The sequence below is a fragment of the Schistocerca piceifrons genome, chromosome 11 (genome assembly GCF_021461385.2).
Source record: "Schistocerca piceifrons isolate TAMUIC-IGC-003096 chromosome 11, iqSchPice1.1, whole genome shotgun sequence".
NCBI lineage: Eukaryota > Metazoa > Arthropoda > Insecta > Orthoptera > Acrididae > Schistocerca > Schistocerca piceifrons.
The window spans coordinates 139,299,639-139,321,863 of record NC_060148.1 but is presented as its reverse complement, the minus strand read 5'-3'; the positions used below and the strand labels follow the sequence as shown (position 1 = coordinate 139,321,863).

The 22,225-nt window shown below is 42.7% G+C and overlaps 1 protein-coding gene across 1 annotated transcript; it reads left to right on the top strand.

Moving 5' to 3' along the window:
• Positions 1 to 4,014: 4,014 nt before the first annotated feature.
• On the top strand, positions 4,015 to 16,543 carry LOC124719813 (GA-binding protein subunit beta-1-like). The gene is made up of 2 exons (XM_047245003.1): positions 4,015 to 4,154; positions 16,033 to 16,543. Exons 1-2 carry the CDS (start codon positions 4,015 to 4,017, stop codon positions 16,541 to 16,543), a joined length of 651 nt encoding a protein of 216 aa, XP_047100959.1.
• The last annotated feature ends 5,682 nt before the right edge of the window (positions 16,544 to 22,225 follow it).

Here is a 22,225-nt window from a genome sequence, read left to right as displayed (position 1 = left end):
TACCAATCCACTATTATTTCGTAATTATTTTTTAAAGCACTTCGTCAGTGACGAGGACTGAGGATATGAACACTCATTTACTCCGTGCTATGTTTCCAAACAGGGTAACGCTCGTTCCACCACACTTCCCGCAAACGTGACGTCATCTAGACGTCATATGCAATATCGACGACATGACTGGCTATCGACTTTCGTCAGCCTCCGATACAAGCCACTGACAAGACTTAATGCGCAAGCACCGGATATTTTAAAAAACACATCATTCTTCGAATGATTTAATATACACACATCAAAAAGTGTTTTCCATCACCTCGATTCCGAGAGTTCCGGAACGTGTACAGGAAATTGGAATAGAGATCAACAGATACATCATTTCCGCCCTTTTTATTGTCCATGAAAAGCACACACTGCATGTTCTACCATCATACACCGAGACCTTCAGAGGTGGTGGTCCAGATTGCTGTACACACAAGTACATCTAATACCCAGTAGTACGTCCTCCTGCATTGATGCATGCCTGTATTCGTCCTGGAATGCTATCCACAAGTTCATCTAGGCACTGTTGGTCCAGATTGTCCCACTCATGAACGGCAATTCGACGTAGATCCCTCAGAGTGGTTGGTAGGTCACGTCGTCCATAAACACGCCCTTTCAATCTATCCCACGCACGCTGAATAGGGTTTGTGCCTGGAGAACAGGCTGGCCACTCTAGTCGAGCGATGTCATTATCCTGATGGAAGTCATTCACAAGATGTGCACGATGGGGCGCAAATTGTCGCCCATGAAGACGAATGCGCCGCCAATATGCTGCCGACGTGGCTGCACTATCGGTCACAGGATGGCAGTCACGTATCGTACAGCCGTTACGGCGCCTTCCATGACCACCAGCGGCGTAGAAGTAGGATATGGATATGGGAGAACTTAACAGCACACAAACCCCATTATAAAGACTGAGTAACACTTGTAGGAAGCAACCAAAACAGGTTATCAAGAACTGAAGAAAACGACAAGAGAACAATCAGAGGAGGAAGTAAAACAGTTAGAGCAGAAAATACAAAGACGTAGGATAAAACATGAAAAACAGATTGCAGAGAAGGTCTTGTGTTGGGAATTACTAGGCAGGTATGATACTAATAAGAATAACGTAAGTACATGGCGAAATACATGAAGACATCCCACTATGTGGGAAGCAGACGATTGTAGGGACCTATAAAGGCCTTATATACAAATCACAGAACATGGAAGTCCTAAACCAACCAATTTAAAAATAAATAGCAAATACGAACTCTAAAAAACTGCCATTAAAGAGCAAAAGTAAATATAATTTTATAACTACATGTACAAGCCAATTAAAACTAAATCCATAGTTGTGACATTGTGTGAAATTTAGATTATTTGGGTGGAAGAACAATTTTATTTACAGATGAACCGTGAAACATCGAGAGTTAAAAAAAAATGTAATAGGGGTAGTGATATGGCAAAGGTCGTGAATATTTTTGCAAATTTCAGAATGGAAAATGGAAAATGTGGGAACAGTTTCTTTAGGGAATACATTTTAACTAATTTTTAAGACCAAGCACCCTCATTAGGAGAGCAATATAACTGTGTTATTCATAGATACATTCAGAACCCAAACTTTAATTTTACTAAATACATTGATTTGGACATCACACTACTTCCATATCATTCTGCTTACACAGCACAGCAAGAACACATACTCGTACACACACACATGTGTGGGTGCACAAAAACACACACACATAACCACACACACACACATACACACACGCACACACACACACAAACACACACACACACACACACACACACACTTTACTATATACATACATATATTTTACTTCAATTTTTTCATGATCCTCTGGACATAGACCATATATTTTTAATAGCAGTCGCATATATATATATATATATATATATATATATATATATATATATATATATATATAACAGAGAACGTGTATATATGTCCAGGATATCCTTCAAAACCCCGTTTCCAATCCAACCTAATTTGGCACTGAAACCTTACACCCCCAATAACAGCCAAGATATGGCTTAAGAGGTGTTTTTTCCTGATCTCTGGCATTCTGCCTGCTTTGCACGACAGGTATGTTGTATGGGGACGATATCAGCCTGCCTTACTGACCTGCTTTGCAGTACAATCTACTCGTAAGCGGCAGGGAACAGTTACCCTGCAGGACAGATATGATTTATTGGAATGGTACAACTGATTTTATCGGTCTGTTTAACATGAACACCTACATGTCAGGCACAAAAATAGTTGTCAAGTCCTGACAAGTAGGCAGTTGTAATATTTTCCTGTTTTATAGAAGTGTTTTGCAGGTGGTATATGTATGGGTGGACTTGCTGGGGAAAGTTTCATGTGTACAGAGGAGGGGAAGGATATGGAGAGGGCCAGTAGGCGAAAGACAGTGATGACGCTAATAGGGGATGGGAAAGGCAAAGGTCAGAAGTGGACAGACAGAGAGAGAGGATTAGGAGTATGGGGACATAGAGGGGCAAAAGGGGAACAGAGACAGTTGGAGGAACGGAAGATGGATAGAAATTGGGGGAGATTAGATTAGATTAGATTTACTTTCATTCCAATTGATCCGTAGTGAGGAGGTCCTCCTGGATGTGGAACATGTCAGAAAAACAACAATACATGACAAATATTTACAACTAAAACAAATAAGCTAATGTACCATTCCACAGGTCCCAAGTGGAATGATCGTCATTTTTAATGAACACTAAGAGTCATTTTACAAATACTAATGCACTGAATTTAAAATAAAAAACGTTTTTTATTTATTTACAAGGTAATAAACATGTAATACAACTACTGTAATACTTATTTACAATGAACACATTACTGCACTGAAATGGTGCAGAAGTTAGATTATACTTACACACACACACACACACACACACACACACACACATTTTCAGTGAACACATTACTGCACTGAAATTGTGCAGAAGTTATGTTGTACTTATATACAAATCAGTTGGTTTTACTAAGAAATTCATCAATGGAGTAGAAGGAGTTGGCCACCAATAAATCCTTTAGGCTTCTCTTAAACTGAATTTCATTGGTTGTTAAGCTTTTTATGGCTGCTGGCAAGTTATTGAAAATGTGTGTTCCTGAATAATGCACACCTTTTTGTACAAGACTAAGTGACTTTAAATTCTTGTGAAGATTATTCTTATTTCTAGTATTGATTCCATGAATTGAGCTGTTGGTTTGAAAAAGTGATATATTTTTAATGACAAATTTCATTAAGGAATAAATATACTGGGAAGCTGTAGTTAGTATCCCTAGTTCCCTAAACAGGCTTCTGCAGGATGTTCTTGAGTTCACACCACATATAATTCTTACTGCACGTTTTTGTGCCCGGAAAACTTTAGCTTGGCTTGATGAATTACCCCAAAAAATAATCCCATATGACATTATGGAATGAAAGTAAGGATAGTATGCCAGCTTTTTCATTTTTATATCCCCTACGTCTGACAAAATTCGCATTGCAAACAGAGATTTGTTAAGACGCTTCAGCAGTTCTGTGGTGTGCTCCTCCCAATTGAATTTATTATCAAGCTGTAATCCCAAGAATTTAACACTGTCCACTTCTTCTATCTTCTTGTCATCATATGTTAGACATATACTCTTGGGACACCCCTTACAAGTTCTGAACTGCATGTAGTGTGTTTTTTCAAAGTTTAGTGACAAAGAATTGGCTAGGAACCAGTGATTAATGTCCACAAATATTTTATTGGCTGATCTTTCTAAGACTACACTTGATTTGCTATTTATTGCAATGTTTGTATCATCGGCAAACAAAACAAACTTGGCATCTGGTAATGTTACTGATGAAAGGTCATTGATATACACAAGAAAAAGAGGAGGAGTCCGATGGGAAAAGTGACATGCAGGAAATGAAGAGGATGAGGTGGGGAAGAGGAAGTGAAGGGAGGAAAAGATAGGAGAATGACTGGTGGATGGGGGAGGATGAGATAGAAATGGAGGGAGAAAATGGACAGAGAGAAGGGGCAGGAGAGGATGGTCAGAGATTTGAGGAGGGAGATATAGGCAGAGGGGAGGTGGAGGAGATGACAGAAGAAAGTGTGGTGGAGGAGAAGTAGGAGGACAGAGAAAGAGAGAAAAAGATATGGGCAGAGGCAGGGGGAGGGAGACATGGTGGAAGAGACAGGCCATAAGGGATGGGCAGGAAGGGGGCGTAGGATATGTAAAGACAGAGACAGCTGAGGTGGACGCTTAGGGTGGATGGAGAAATGGTGGAAGAAGAGGTGGACACAGAGAGGAGGGAGGAGATTTGTGCAATATATGTATCGAATGTTTATGCAAATGAAGACACTGGGTAAGGACAAGTGTATACATGAAGGGGAAGTGTTGTTATCAGAAATCAAATTTGTTCAAAGTATTCTAATCAACATTTTCATGGGGGTAGGATACATATTTTCAGTTGTGATAATTTCAGTGCCCTCTATCACAAAGCGAAAAAAGTGGTGCAACTAAAATATTCATATCTCTTTACGTACTACACGAATATGTAATAAAAGATGGGGGTTCCTATTTTAAAGAACGCTGTTGATATCCGTTTGACCTATGGCAGCGTCACCTAGTGGGCCAACCATAGCGCCATCTGCTTTTCCCCCTTCCAGCGAGACAAGTTTCGTTCTTTGTAGGTTTTCGTTTGACGCTTATTTCGTGAGATATTTGGCCTGGTCACGAACAATGGACCACCTTATATATATATATATATATATATATATATATATATATATATATCGGTTACCAGTCACTGAATGCTGGACTATGTATTGAATGATCCAAAGATGAGATTCTTCCTACACGTCAGTCAGGGGTCCTGAAGATGGTGCAATGTAGTGCTGAAACTCTTTGCTTAAATAAAATAACTGAAAATGTAGGCAGCTAAAAGTGTTTTGGTTTGACATTTTAAAACCACAGAATATTATTCAACGTCCCCTTGTGGCATACATCAGCACTGAGATAACGTACAACACAATTTTGGACAATTATGCGGATTTTGTTACTTGTGACAAAATGTTGTTCTGTCTTCATTATAAATTTACTTCTCTTTTCTCAGTCATCCTGTAATCATTTTGCACCATTCTGATTAGTTCTTTTCATGCAGTGGAGGTTTCATAATTTTAAAGAGTGCTACCAAAATGAAAGATATAAGATAACGAAATTTCATGCGAAGTGTCAACTTGACGAGTCACAGCAAACTGCGAAATTGGCCCAATAATTTGTGGATGAGATAAACTTATCGCATCGTTCAACATGGAAGTCGTTTTCAACTCCGACCAGTCGGGATTTGAAGAGGAAGTACCAAGGGTGTTGTATCAATATCAAATACCTTAACAGACTCTTATTCAGTTATGTCGACTGCTAATTTCGATGGTAGATATCCTGGATAGTTATATATTGTGCTGTCAGAAAAAAAAAATGGTTCAAATGGGTCTGAGCACTATGGGACTTAACAGCTCTGGTCATCAGTCCCCTAGAACTCAGAACTACTTAAACCGAACTAACCTAAGGAAATCACACACATCCATGCCCGAGGCAGGATTCGAACCTGCGACTGTAGCAGTCGCGCGGTTTCGGACTGCGCGCCTGGAACCGCGAGACCACCGCGGCCGGCTGCTGTTAGAAGTTGGAGGAGTTAAGCCCCCTGCGATTCTTTCTCGTTTGCATGATATTGTAAGGGCAACAGGGAACATTTACGTCACACCAAGCAAGAAAGGGAAAATGGGCGTAAGAGTACTACAACTATGGTATGAGCACTGCTATTATCCAATAACTGGTCAAAATAACTGGCTTTTGTGTGACCTCTGGTCTGCATATAAAAATCATACTCCTTTAGCACAAAGCATCCACCCTGAAAAGTGTCCGACATTGCAAGATGAACAAATACAGCTTCTGGATGTTTGATTTTTCTGAGCCTGTAAAACATATTATCGCACTGTCTGCAGCTATGCCTTAAAGTATAGCCAATTCCACGATAAGCTCCTAGACACACTTTTTCACTTTCGGTCACATGTCATCATAGTCCATCAGTTCTCATCACCAGGTTACACCAATATGATTCGATATGCATTCTTTGAGACTGGATACCCAGCTGAACATTCTTCAAAGTTTGCAACTTCCAAGGAGTTCGCCTTAAATCGTAATGGTGTGAACCTCTGTGGTCACTGTGGCACACCATTTTTCATTTGGTGCTCGCGGTGGAAGTTAATGGTTTGCTTTTAATATATCTTGAATGTCGACGATTTCCATTTTGTGAAGTGGAATACACACACCCCGTAAAAGGTTGGTGTCATCACCTCCTGCTCAGTCAATTCCTGTCTCCCTCCTGATGCACATGATGAGGCATTATCAGCTAATATTTTTCCAGTCACTATTGTTAACACAATGCTTTCAAATGAGCCTTTCTAAAGATTTAATTTGCGAACTCGCACTTGAGGGCTTCCTTGTAAGCTGCGGGCTTGCGGAACTATACTTCCACCAGCTTCTCCCCATTGGCAATTTCTTCATGCTCCCATACTTGATAATATGCTCCATGACTGTAAATTCCAATGAGTAGGCGCTAAGTGCTGCAGGCCATTTTCGAACTGTATCAACGAGAGTTACTGTCCCTTCTCGAAATTCTGAAGTGCTATTCTTTGTGGAAGTAATGGAAAGGAGCTGCGAAGTCCCTTAAGTCTGACGAAAAATATTCGCAGATTTTCTTTTTTTAAAAATGGAGCGGCTCTAAACGTAATGAGATTCTACTGGTGATCATAGCAATGAATGTCTGAAGTACAAGTGATTTTGCAGCTTGTGTCCACTTATCCAGTCATACTCGCTGTGTGACAAGTAGGTCATGTCCGTGCACCTGTTGGGAGCGAATGCTGCTCCACATACTCCCAGCTTCACCTTCAACTACCATGAGGGTCCAGTACAGTGTCGTCAAGAATTGCCTCCATACTCCACCCCCCCCCCTTCCACTCGACCACTCTAGAACGTCTGGGTCCACGTTTGCAAACCCAGAGCAACCCAAGTCACTGGCAGCATATTTTAGTCTCACAACACTGCTTTCGGTGCTCAGTGCACGGACACTACAGACAGGATAAATGGCACACAACTTTTTTACTTGTGTAGAAACCTCAAGAATCAATCGCAGTATCCCTTGGAGGTAGTGGAAACCTATGCAGAGACCATCCCTGATACCGAGTAGAGAGCAGGCTAAAGCAGCTCTGAAAAAGAATTTTAGACCTCGAAACCAAAGATGGGTGTGACGTTATGGACAGTATCATTAGAGATACTGATACTTGCGATCATTAGGTCACTGCAGCGCCAATGATAACTGAAGTTCATCAAAAATATATGGAGAGTGTTTAACCTGGACAGATCATGAATTAGTACAATTGTTAGCATCCTGCTCTGATAATTAATAGAGATTATTTAGTTCGTTTTGAGCGGACATAGACGAATGAGAGCAAAGTATAGTGTGACTGTAAATCGTGCAAGGGAGGTGTTGTTGTCTTCAGTCCTGAGACTGGTTTGATGCAGCTCTCCATGCTACTCTATCCTGTGCAAGCTTCTTCATCTCTGAGTAACTACTGCAACCTACATCCTTCTGAATCTGCTTAGTGTATTCATCTCTTGGTCTCCCTCTACCATTTTTACCCTCCAGGCTTCCCTCAAGTACTAAATTGCTGATCACTTAGTGCCTCAGAACATATCCTACCAACGATCCCTTCTTCTAGTCAAGTTAAGACACAAATTACTCTTCTCAGCATTAGTCACATGATCTACCCATCTAATCTTCAGCATTCTTCTGTACCACCACATTTTGAAATCTACTACTCTCTTCTTGTCTCAACTATTTATCGTCCATGTTTCACTTCTATACATGGCTACACTCCACACAAATACTTGCAGAAAAGACTTCTTGACAGTTAAATCTATACTCGACGTTCATGAATTATTCTTCTTCAGAATCCCTTTCCTAGTAAATGCCAGGTCTACATTTTATGTCTTCTCTACTTCGACCGTCATTAATTTTGCTCCCCAAAAAGCAAAACTCATCTACTACTTTAAGTATCTCATTTCCGAGTCTAATTTCCTCACCACCCACTGATGTAATTCGACTACTTTCCATTATCCTTATTTCGCTTTTATTGATGTTCATCTTATATCCTCCTTTCTAGACACTCCATTCCGTTCAACTTATCTTCCTCGGTCCTTTACTGTCTCTGATGGAATTACAATGTCATCGTCAAACTTCCAAGTTTTTATTTTTTCTCCATGGATTTTAATTCCTACTTCATATTGTACTTTTGTTTCCTTTACTGCTTGCTCAATATACAGATTGAATAACGTCGGGGATAGGCTACAACCCTGTCTCACTCCCATACCAACGACTGCTTCCCTTTCATGCCCCTCGACTCTTATAACTGTCATCTGGTTTCTGTACAAATCGTAAATGTCCCTATAAATGCAATAAGGATGTAAAAGCCCAACCATGGTTGAATAATAAAACTCGGAAAATGCTGAGGGATGGCAGAGTGATCAGAAAAGAGCGCAGCAATGTCCACAACCCAAAATTAGTCGCAAGTCACGTATATGTCACGACATCGACGTACGAAGCACACAACAAACTCCACAGCCAAGCCTTGGATAAACATCTAACACAGAACATGACTTAAGTTTGGAATAAGTGTAATCATTATATGGACCGAGGGTTTCAATCGAGTCACTCATTGACAAGTACGATGTGCCCATAAATGAGAGGAAAATGAAAGCCAAAGTTTTAAATTTTGCGTACAGGATATCAGCCACACAGGAAGATTATATTGACATGTTGTCGTTTGAAGGCACTCAGATACCCGTATGGGGGACGTAGCAATTGCCACCCCCACCATACTGAATCAGCTGAAAGAGTTGAAAACAAGTAAGTCGCCAGGTCTGGATGGAATTTTACAGCGAGTACTTCATTTTATTGTCCCTTTAATTAACTAGCATTTAACGCAAATCGCTCTTCCACATCGAAGTCACGAGGGACTGGATAAAGCACCGGTGACTCTTGTGTACAAGAAGGGTAAAAAGAGCCGACCAGTTGTGTTGACCTCGACTGCCAGTTTTCAGCAGAGACGAGGCTACAGTTAGGAGAGCCTCATGGAAGTGTGATGGGGCCGCTTTTGTATTCTTTATATGTAAGTGATCTGACAGCAGCAATCTGCGACGGTGTGTTGATGAGACTGTAGTGTATGGGAAAGTGTCATCGCATAATGCCTGTAGGAATATACACTCGTGAAAATTGAAATAAGTACACCGTGAATTCATTGTCCCAGGAAGAGGAAACTTTATTGACACATTCCTGGGGTCAGATACATCACATGATCACACTGACAGAACCACAGGCACACAGACACAGGCAACAGAGCATGCACAATGTCGGCACTAGTACAGTGTATATCCACCTTTCGCAGCAATGCAGGCTGCTATTCTCCCATGGAGACGATCGTAGACATGCTGGATGTAGTCCTGTGGAACGGCTTGCCATGCCATTTCCACCTGGCGCCTCAGTTGGACCAGCGTTCGTGCTGGACGTGCAGACCGCGTGAGACGACGCTTGATCCAGTCCCAAACATGCTCAATGGGGGACAGATCCGGAGATCTTGCTGGCCAGGGTAGTTGACTTACACCTTCTAGAGCACGTTGGGTGGCTCGGGATACATGCGGACGTGCATTGTCCCGTTGGAACAGCAAGTTCCCTTGCCGGTCTAGGAATGGTAGAACGATGGGTTCGATGACGGTTTGGATGTACCGTGCACTATTCAGTGTCCCCTCGACGATCACCAGTGGTGTACGGCCAGTGTAGGAGATCGCTCCCCACACCATGATGCCGGGTGTTGGCCCTGTGTGCCTCGGTCGTATGCAGTCCTGATTGTGGCGCTCACCTGCACGGCGCCAAACACGCATACGACCATCACTGGCACCAAGGCAGAAGCGACTCTCATCGCTGAAGACGACACGTCTCCATTCGTCCCTCCATTCACGCCTGTCGCGACACCACTGGAGGCGGGCTGCACGATGTTGGGGCGTGAGCGGAAGACGGCCTAACGGTGTGCGGGACCGTAGCCCAGCTTCATGCAGACGGTTGCGAATGGTCCTCGCCGATACCCCAGGAGCAACAGTGTCCCTAATTTGCTGGGAAGTGGCGGTGCGGTCCCCTACGGCACTGCGTAGGATCCTACGGTCTTGGCGTGCATCCGTGAGTCGCTGCGGTCCGGTCCCAGGTCGACGGGCACGAGCACCTTCCGCCGACCACTGGCGACAACATCGATGTACTGTGGAGACCTCACGCCCCACGTATTGAGCAATTCGGCGGTACGTCCACCCGGCCTCCCGCATGCCAACTATACGCCCTCGCACAAAGTCCGTCAACTGCACATACGGTTCACGTCCACGCTGTCGCGGCATCCTACCAGTGTTAAAGACTGCGATGGAGCTCCGTATGCCACGGCAAACTGGCTGACACTGACGGCGGCGGTGCACAAATGCTGCGCAGCTAGCGCCATTCGACGGCCAACACCGCGGTTCCTGGTGTGTCCGCTGTGCCGTGCGTGTGATCATTGCTTGTACAGCCCTCTCGCAGTGTCCGGAGCAAGTATGGTAGGTCTGACACACAGGTGTCAATGTGTTCTTTTTTCCATTTCCAGGAGTGTAATAACTCTATCATGCACCCAAATACTGTTGCTAGTCACAGATGTTGGTGGTCAAAGAATGGTGCTCAATAACATGTAAAACAAGGAAACATTGCAAAACAACCATGGTACTACATCCAAATGTCATTTTATTCCGCTCCCACCCCACAGCAAAAACATCTAGATCAATGTGGGCCAGATAAATCATAAAATAGATTGTATTCAACGGTACTGCATGGATACTAGGTGTTTACAAGGAATGCTGTAAACAATATCATACTCAAAAAAATGGGTCAAATGGCTCTGAGCACAATGGGACTTAACATCTATGGTCCCCTAGAACTTAGAACTACTTAAACCCAACTAACCTAAGGGCATCACACAACACCAAGTCATCACGAGGCAGAGAAAATCCCTGTTACTATTGTATCATTTTCTTCTGAGAATGGTGGAAACTAAGATAAAAATACAAGTGATAAACATCTTTCCAGAATCATAAAGTTAAAATTACATAATGTATAACAAACTTCTTTCCATACCTAATGTGGGTGGTACTTTTCTAACAAAATCGTAAGTTTAAGCAGTGTCCCATTAATAATTGCACATACACCAATCCAAAATGTGTCAGAGTAGCAAGTAACATGTAGAGGCAGACTGTATTTTGGAGTATATCACTGCCATTAATGAAGTTCATATATATGTTGCGTAGAGGAAAATTGCAGAGTAGTTCCTGAGAAACTAATAGATTTCCATGTGGGAAGCGTAATATTTCGTCAGGATGACGAGTCGTTCATTATACCTACTGACGTCAGTGCCAGGAACGCCATTCACCAGACTGACTGGTACACCGTGTCCTGCCACAGCTCACTTGTATGTAGCAGGATGTTGTCCAGAGTTTGCACCTCAAGGGCACCTTTACAGCTTGACGTCACTGTTGGAACCAGAAACAACACTTACACATCGCAGAATCTCGTCCCACTGAAGACATGTGTTTACCACGTTTAAATGGCCAAAAAACACTGAGGCACAGATGTGCATATATAACTGCCCTAGGAAAATACCGGATTCGAGTAGCTCTGCCATCCACAAAATCTGTTGTACAGCAGCAGGGAAGTTCTTGCACTGGAAGTGATAGTGGGGAAACCAGCTGACAATAAAATGTGCACTAATAGAAAGAATATGGTGACTCTTACAATGTCCCTAATCAGCGTGCATCAGGTTCCTTACAATAGGAGTAGTGATAGCTAAATGTCTGACTGTGGATAATCTTGGTTGTTCTGTAGCAAAGTGTACAAGTGCACTCCCTTCTATTTTGTTGGACTCTTTGAATCTCTAGACATGACTTTAACCTCTCTAAGTGGCATTATTCCGAGAATTCCTCATCAAACTGTGGGTATGCGTGAACCGATGCACAAACCAGTAGCTGGCAAAGGGAAATAACTCGCCGAAGTCTAAGCTTAGTGTAGCACTGTGTGCATCAAAACCACAAAAAAAGGTTCAAATGTGTGTGAAATCTTGTCGGACTTAACTACTAAGGTCATCAGTCCCTAGGCTTACACACTACTTAACCTAAATTATCCTAAGGACGAACACACAATCCCATGCCCGAGGGAGGACTCGAACCTCTGCCGGGACCAGCTGCACACTCCATGACAGCAGCGCCTAAGACCGCTCGGCTAATCCCGCGTGGCTCAAAACCACATACCAGCCGTTAACGATTTTATGGTAATTCAGAATTTTCATTTGCTATTTCTTCATTCCATAGGAGAGATCAAGGAGAGTCTCACACATCTGTCAGAGTATTGTGGTTTATTTTGAGTATGTGAACTCTATGATTTTATTGTTAGTAGGAAAACGGGCGACTGCTGCATCGACTGATGGAAATTGGTTTTATCAGCCATAACATCTTACTTGGCAGAATGAGTGAAGCTACTTGTTCTTAATTTTCTTTAACATATAAAAAATTTTGCTGCACATCTTAGCCACATTATAGTGATGCTGTCACATGTGAATGAAATGGTGTGCAGGCATACATCATCGTTGTGAGGTCAACAGTGTGTCAGGAAACTGGAGTTTATTTGGATCAATATTTCGGTTTGCAATGTACATCCACATCTACATTTATATATATACTCCGCTAACCACCAAGCGGTGTGTGCGGAGTGCACAATTGGGGCAAAGTCATATTCCCCCCCTCTGGTCCACTCGCCGATCGCGGGAGGGATAAACGACTGTCTGAACGCCTCTGTACAAGCCCTAATTACCCTTATCTTTGAATGGTGATCATTGAGCGATCTGAAAGTTGGTGGTAATAATATAAGCTCTACATCCCTGGCGAAGATCGGATTTCGAAATTTAGTGAGCAGCCCCTTCCGTTTAGCGCGTCGTGTGTTTCATTTCAAACTTTCTATGAGATTTGTAACGCTCTAGCGGTGGCTAAATGTACCAGTCACGAATCTTGCCGCTCTTCTTTGGACTTTCTCAATCTCTTGAATCGGACCCAACAGATAAGGGTCCCATACAGACGAACAATACTCTAAGACTGGACGGACTAACGTATTGTAAGCCATTTCCTCTGTTGAAGGGCTGCATCGTTTCAGGATTCTACCAATAAACTGAAATCTAGGAACCGCCTTGACCATTCCTTGATAATTCCATATGAGATCATTTCAAATAGTCACACCCAGATACTTGACGGATATTACCGCTTCTGAAGATTGGGCATTTATTTTGTACTCGTATAATAATGGGGATTTTCGCCTTGTTATAAGCAGTAGATCACATCTATTAATACTGAGAGATAACTGCCAGTCATTACACCACACATTTATTTTTTGCAATTCCTCACTGATTTCTTCACAACTTTCGTGTGATACTACTTTCCTGTAAACTACAGCATCATCGGCAAACAGTCTAATGCCGATGTCAGTACCATCAACCAGATCGTTTAAGTAAATAGTAAAAAGCAACGCACTTTATGCAGCAAGCGACAGTAAGGAACTGAGTCGAACGCCTTTCGAAAGTCGAGAAATATGGCACCAACCTGGGAGCCAGTATGTAGAGCCTGTCGTATATCATGCACAAAGAGGTCCAACTGTGTCTCGCATGACCGCTGTTTCCTAAAACTGTGCTGGTTTCTGCAGATGAGCTTCTCAGAGTCGGAAAAGTTCATTATGTGTGAACACAGAATATGTTCATGATTCTACAACAAATCGATGTCAGTGAAATTAGTCATTAATTATGTGCATCCGATTTTCTACCCTCTTTATTGATTACTATGACCTGAGCCTTCTTCCAGTACTGTGTAACGATCCTCTGTTGCTATTATCTCTGATAGATGATGAATAAGAATGGTGCTATATTTGTAGCATTGTCAACATATAATCTTACAGGGATACTGTCTGGGCCAGTGCCTTCCTGCCGTCTAAGGATCTTAACTGTTTTACAATCCCATCTACACTAAACACTATGTCAGCCATCCTTGCGTTTGTTTGATAATTGAAAGGGGAAAAGGTGCTGCAGTCCTCTACCGAAACGAGTTTTTGAAAGCTAGGTTTAGAATTTCGGCCTTCTGTTTACCATCATCCACTACATTACCTGTACTGTCAGCAAGAGAAGATATTGAATTATTTGTGATTTCATAGATTTTACGTACGACCAAATGTTTTTGGGATTGTTTTTAGAATCTGCAGATGAAATATTTTCAAATTCGTTAAAATAATCTCTCATTGATCTTTTGACAGCTACTTTCATTTCACATAATTTCTGTTGATCAGTGGGGCAGTGACTACGTTAAAAACGACTGTGCAAAATTCTTTGCTTTCTCAGGAACTTCCTAATTTGTTTGTTGTACCAAGGTGGAGCCTTTCCCTCCCCTACATATCTGCTAGGCACACACTTCTCTAGCACGTGGGGACAGTACCTTTAAATTCTGACCAAAGATGCTCAATGTCTTTGTGTCCCACAGCGAAACCTTGGAGCTGACTATGAAGATATTCATTAATGACACTTTTATTTGCATTCCCAAACAAGAAGCCTCTACGCTGTTTCTTTATCTTTTTTGTAACTTCCACTGACATAGAAGCCACAACGACATTGTGGTCGCTAACGCCTTCTTCTAGCTTAACTTCAGGTCTGTAGATGAAGCATTAATTTTGTCTCATAAACTGCAGACTTCTCAGCTGCTTTCTGGTGCATTGCACCGACAAGAACATGGGTTAAGAATGTGTGTGAGTGTGTGTGTGTGTATGTGTGTGTGTGTGTGTGTGTGAGTAAGTGAGTGAGTAACTGCATGTGTGCATGTGTATGTGTGTGTGTGCTGAATGCATGTGTGCTTGCTCGTTACTGTGCAGTCGTGTTTATCTGTGCATGTGGACTCATGTGCATGTCCCATCAAATGTGTTTGTGTGTAGGGGCAGGGGAATCGAATTAGTGTCATAGCCATACCTGAAATATTTCGTCTAAAAGGTTTGCTGGTAAATTTTAGCTTTCTCTAATAGAATGAAGGCTTTCGCGGCAGTTGTTGTCATCACTTAACATTTCCGGGCTGAGATGCCGTGGTCCATACATATGACTCTCCCCTGACGTTTCACCTTCGACTGCGGAAGGCATCCACCGAGGACAATCGGCGAACTGCCAACTGGGCAGTTCGCCAATTGTTCTTGGAGGATGCCTTCCGCAGTCGAAGGCGAAACATCAGGGGAGAGTCTTAAGTACAGACCACAGCATCTCAGCCTGGAAATGTTAAGTGATTTAGCTTTCTCTGTTTGAAGGGGCTGTGTCAGTAAATTTTCTAGTAAATAGATTCAAAATTTTTTCTCCCACAGTAGGAAATTTTATTTAAATACGGGAATAAGTGTTTTTTTTAGTTGCAATTGCTAGCATTAGGATGATTTGCTGAGTGTAGAGGACAAGTAGAGTCTGCGTTAATCATCTCTTTCAATGAAGTGCAAACACTGATTAACAATAGCATCCTGAGCTCATATGAATCACAATCAGGAATCTATGTGGCAAAATGTAACGTCTGAATTTGTGGAGTGATGGAATGTAAGACTTTCTTATGGTGAGTGAGTGAAGCTTTATGAGGATGATGCGATTGTATATCTGTACTTCAATGGAGGGGCACTTTTCCACTATTCTGTATTATATGATAGAGGAGGAAAATTTGAAGATTCATTAGTTTTCACTATTCTGACATGTTTTTAGAACTGGTCGTTATAGTTTACCTCATAAACAGTGTATATATTGAGAAAAATACGAGAACTTCTCTGTTTCTTGCAGGACCCTTCCTGCAGACATGAACAGTAGGGGGCTGCTCCAGTCAGCTACACGGGGGTCAATGGAGGAAGTGCAGGTGCTGCTTGGGGCTGGTGCTGATGTGGGGCACAGAGGATGGACCATGTGGACCGCTCTACATTATGCAGCGAAGCAGAGACATGCTGATATTGTGAGGTGTCTGATCGGGAATGGGGCAGAAGTGGATGCCAGGACCGATGTGAGGCAGACGCCTCTACATTTGGCTGCATGGAGAGGCCATGCGGCAGTGGTGCGGCTGCTGGCAGCGTCCTCGGCCGACGTCGATGCCAAGGATCAGTGGGGTAGGACGCCTCTGCACTGGGCGGCACCCTACGGCAACGCAGAGGCGGCGATGGCGCTGCTGGAAGCAGGGGCCGATAGGGACGCCAAGGAGGACGCAGGGAACACCGCACTGGACTTAGCAAGAGTGAACAAGCGACAATGGATGGTAGAAATCCTATCTAGCATTCCAACAAACGACTGTGATGTGAACTAAATAAAGCTTTGATACATGATTTATCCTTCTCTTTAAAATAAAATATGCAACATGCTAAATCAGCAGCCATTCTTTGTAACTGTATTTTCGATCTACATCTAACTACTCCACTAACACCAGAACAAGAGACCGATTCAGGTGGTGCAGTGGTTAGCACACTGGCCTCAAACTGGGAGGACGATGGTTCAATCCCATGTTCGGCCTTCCTGATTTAGGTTTTCTGTGATTTCCGTAAATCACTTCAGGCAAATTCTGGGATGGTTCCTTTGACAGGGCACGGCCGACTTCCTTCCTCATCCTCCCCTAATCTGATGAGACCAATGACCTTGCTGTTTGGTCATCACTTAGACAACCCAACTGAGACAAGATTAACAACGTAAGATATTTACAAAGTAATGCAAGTCGTCAGAAGCAAGTCCATTCTTGAAAACAAGAGAATCCGAAAAATACACCAAGTCTCTATAACACATAATTACTGAAGAGTACTTGATAGGAGCAGCAAAGGTGCTATGTGAAACTGCTGTAAATTTCACAATATACATATTACTGCCATGTAAGCAGTACGCTTAGAAAGGAATTTTCCTGTGTCTCTACTGGGCAGATAGTCCAATAATCTGTGCCCATAGTTACAATGTCATATTATTAGAAGTATTCACACTACATTAATTCAGATGCCAGACAGAATTTATTGATGTGCCTGCAGTACAGATAAATACATCAAAAAATGTATGCATCACCACAGCTCCAAGAGTTCAAAATAAACATCATTTCCGCCCATTTTATTGTTCATGAAAATGGCACATTGCATGTTGTACCATCATAGAGCGAGACGTTCGGAGGTGGTGGTCCAGACTGGTTTACATCCCAGTACCTCTCATACCCAGTCGCAAGTCCTGTTGCATTGATGCATGCATGTATTTGTCGTGGCAAAGCCTCCAAAAGTTCATCAAGGCACTGTTGGTCCTGATTGTCCCACTCCTCAATGGGGATTCATTGTAGATCCCTTAGAGTGGTTGATGGGCTACGTTGTCAGTATACAGCCCTTTCCAAACTGTCCCAGGCATGCCCGATAAGGTTCATATCTGGGGAATATGCTGGTCACTCGATGTCGTTATACTGAAGGAAGTCGTTCACAAGATGTGCACGATTGGGGCGCAAATTTTCGTCCATGAAGACGAATGTCTCGCCAACATGCTGCTAATATGAATACACTATAGGTTGGGGATGGCATTCACATATTGTACAGCTGTTACAGCGTCTTCCATAGCCACCTTTGGCAAGTACGTCAACCCCACATAATGCCACCCCAAAACAGTAGGGAACCTCCATCCTGCTGCACTTATTGGACAGAATGTCTAAAGCGTTCAGCCTGACCAGGTTGCTTCCTAACACGTCTATGACGATTGTCTGGTTTAAGGCACATGCGACACTCATCGGGGAAAAGAACCTGACGCCAATCCTGAGTGGTCCATTTGCCATGTTGTTGGGCCCATCTGTACCGTGCTGTATGGTGTTGTGGTTGCAAAGATTGACCTCGCCATGGATGTTGGGAGTGGAGTTGCGCATCATGCAGCCTATTGCGCACAACATCATGTGGCTACATGAAAAGCATTATTCAACATGGTAGTGATGCTGTCAGGGTGTCTCCGAGCCATAATCCATAGGTAGCAGTCATCCACTGCAGCATGCTGTATATCTGCAATTTCTTTTCTATCATTAATTTCCAAATGAAGTTTATTGTTAACATTCTTAACATTCTGAATGGTGCTGTGCGTCTCCAATCCAATCAGTGCAATACTCCGCATCCGGTAATACAGACGATCGTTATTTTAAAGTCAGATTATTTTCCCACTGAACCTCAATTGATCAGTGGATGTTTAACACACGTACTTATATATCCTTCTTGGTGAAAAGTAGTGGGAATATGATTCACAGATGCCCACACAGGTATTAATATCTTGGTATTGATGAAGATTGTAGAGCAAACGTCTTCTGTTTGTTAAGTATCTTTGCAATTCTTCTGATGGCTGCACCTCTCCAAAGTAGTGTTAGTAGACATTATTTCTAATTTCTTAGCTTATGCCACCCACTAGCATCCTGGGCCTGGTAATATCTACATTCACATTTCCACATTATCTTAAATTCCACATAGTTTTTGGTAAAATATACTGCATAAACACACCACAGAATCTAGGAACCCTGAATTTTTTCTTAACAAACCTGAGGAGATTTGAATTTGTAAGCACCCTGTCTGGTAGGATAGCTAATGAGCCTTATTTCAATTTATGAAGAGCCCTAATGCTTCCTTATATGGTTTCTGGTCTGGTCCATTTCTGATGGCTGCCACTTCCATCATGTATTTATGTCTCATGGGGGTTCTGTGCGTTCTTTACTGTTCTGGCAATAGCTGCAGCACCACCTGCCAGTGAAATTAGCGCTGAGAGACCTGAGAGTACAGAAATGCAGGAATTAGGAAGGGGATAACACCTCCTAATGTCTGAGGTATCAGTAGAACCCTGGTGCTCTAACCAGTCCTTTACGGTTCAGGGCTCTTTTCGCTGCACACATTGCTGGCAGGACACAGTTTTTGAACAAATCTGCCCTAGCCTCTTCTTCTTCATCATAGTTTTCTTCTTCTTAATGTTCAGAGCACGATGTGCAGCGTTCATAACTTGCTTGAAATTCACATCCATGCCCAACTTGCTTTTACCATGCATTGTTGTAGCCACTAAAAATTCTGTGCTACAGTGTCCTAGAACAATATCTTTTCTCACACATATTACCTTGGCTTGATAGGCTAACATAAGGTCTGCAGCATGACGGCTTGGAAGACCTTTGTCTCCTGCATATAAAGCGTCATGTTCCAAACACGCCTGAGCAAAGAGTTTAATCCCCTTATCACCATGAGGAAAACGTTTTTGAGACTTTGTACCAGCTCAGCTGTTGTTATACCACAGAACGTGTAATTCGACTCGTAGTTTGTCGAGAACACCACCACCTCCTATAGTAAATATCCTTTTGAGCATATTAAGCTGCTGTGCTGGTTGTCCTCTGTGCACCACATTATACAGCAAATCCTCATCGTCAGTCCATTTGTTTTCTGTTGCAGTAAAACTAAGGTATTTAACTAGTGCTTATTTCCTCAACTATTTGTGATGTGCACTTAGAGAAATACATGTGGTTCTGAGCTCAATTCCTCTGAGTAAAAGCATCCGGCAATTTCAGTGCCACTTCTATCCTTTAAGATGTAAGTCCTGGTATTTGTCCTTTGCACTTTTTCGAATATCTCACTCGAGCAGTTTGGTAGGTAAGACTTCCCATTTGGTGTCTTGTGCTTCGAGATAAATACCAAATCACTTCAACCAGCAGGTCCAGGGGCTAGAATAGGCTCGAGGTATTCCTGCCTGTCGTAAGGGGCGACTAAAAGGAGTCACACACATTTTGGCCATATGTTCAGGTCCCACTCTATGGTTTGACCTTCCACTTTCCAAATTCTACAGAAGTGCGTACCATATGGGGAAGGATGCCTTACCTGGTGCACAAGTTATCTATAGTGCCCTTAGATTCTATCTCCTGAATCTCTTGTCATCATGGCTTTGCATCTCTACCTGAAACTGGGTGAGGACATTTTATGGGGTATGCCATCTATTTCCGTCGTCTCCTGTTCTCTTTCGACCCCATGACACTATAAGATTCCTCTGCGATTAATATCCAGCACAGTAGCCAGTCCGTTGGGTTGGGGCCGTCATGTACCCATTTGGTGGTAGTCCCATGAAAACACAGGGATTGCACTGCTGATGCCTCAGCTGTAAACTCCCCATGTATGCCAAGGAGTATATGACTGTCTTCATGGGGCATCAAAACTCCCATCAACACCCATCATTCCAGGTGGCCTTTGCTATGGCTGGGTGGCACCTGTGGGGAGAGCCCTTGATCGACGGTGGTGTCATCAGGATGGATGACCTGCAATGAAGCAGGCTAAGTCATCTTTTGCTGGGGACTGAATGACCCCATTAGTCTCTAAAAAAGGAAAGGTTGATTACAACACTGACAAGTATGACCCTAACTCGTTCCCCTCTCTAGCAACACCTTGGGAGCAACATAGTGCTTGAGAGTGACATGATCAATATTCACCATGTTACTTAGGCAGCAGAACTGATGGGTACCCCTTTCTCGAAACGAAACCTCTGTTTTTATTGAGCACTTAGAGGATAAGATTGTGAATGTGCCAGCACTGTCCAAAATGCACAATGGGTCTATTTTGTTCAGATGGCATACCCAACCCACTCCCAGACGTTACTCGCCTGTGAAAAGCTGGATGATATTTCGCTTTCAGTCACTCCCCACAAAAGCCTCAATATGGTGCAGGGAATTAATTTTCATCGCAACCTCCTGTTACAGTCTGATGAAAAGCTACATGCCAATTTAGAATGGTGGGATGTACATTTCGTCTGACACGTTTACAAGGGGACAAAGACAATAGTGAGACGCCCTGCTAATCCTGCAGGACAGGACAGATAGTCTAAATTGTGTAAAGGGTCCAAAATAATGGTTGTCAGCTACACTCAAACATACAACTTTATTTATTTGATCAAACATTACAAGATCCCCCCCCCAAAAAAAATACTCACAGCTTTAATCCTTGGGACTTAATTACCGGCTGAAAGCTACTTTAACTTAAAAATGTCTGAAGGTCAATAATTTAAGACGCAACCATAATCAGAAATTTAACAGGCAAGCCTTTACTTAAAACAGTTCTTTAGTTAGGCTGAAGTAAACAAATTAAATTCAAGTCGGCTGAAGGCTTAACACTTAAAACTCCATAACATTATTTTTTTAGAGAATACCAAAGACCTTACGTGAAAAAGCTCTTTAATTTAGGCTTAAAGCCTTAAGAGCAAAAGAACTCAAACTCAAAATCGGCTGAAGGCCCAAGACTTAAAATTCAACAACATTAAAAGTTTTAAAATGCCAAAGGGCTTATGTGAAACAGTACTTTAAACTAGGTTGCAGGCCTTAAACGCACAAGTCAAACTAGAAATCGGCTGAAGGACCAAGACTTAAAATTCTGCAACATTAAAATTTTTAAAAACCAAAGGACTAACGTGAAACAATATTTTAAATTCGGCTGAAGGCTTTAAGAGAAAAACGACAACCAATCTTACATGGAGCAGTCAAACTACACACTATGCTGGACAGCAACAACACAATGAGGAAACTACACTGCCAGAAATTTACGTCAACTGCTAGAGCAGGTAATCGGAACGTTAACGGTCACAAGGCAGAAGATTCCACTGCTGAACTTCAGTTCAAATAACCAAATACAGTAATACTCCACCGGAGGGTGAATAGAATTTTCTGACTTGAAAACCATGTTGTTGCTCAAGGGAATACCCCAACAGCGACAACGAACTCCCAACGACACAATGTGAACAGTCTTAACTTGCTGGTAGGTTAAATCTAAACTCAACTTTCGTGTCCTGGGTCGATGATCCATGGTCCTCGTAGCAATGGGAAGAACGCCTCACACTCCGACACTGCATAGCGACCACCAGCAGGCCCCGGCCAAACAACGCACCACCGAGAATTCCTCGCTGCTCCACGCCAACCGACCGACTGGTCGCACATCAGCCAGATGGAAAATATAAGCGCCAGGTCAAAGATAGTCCAAGGTGCGAACAT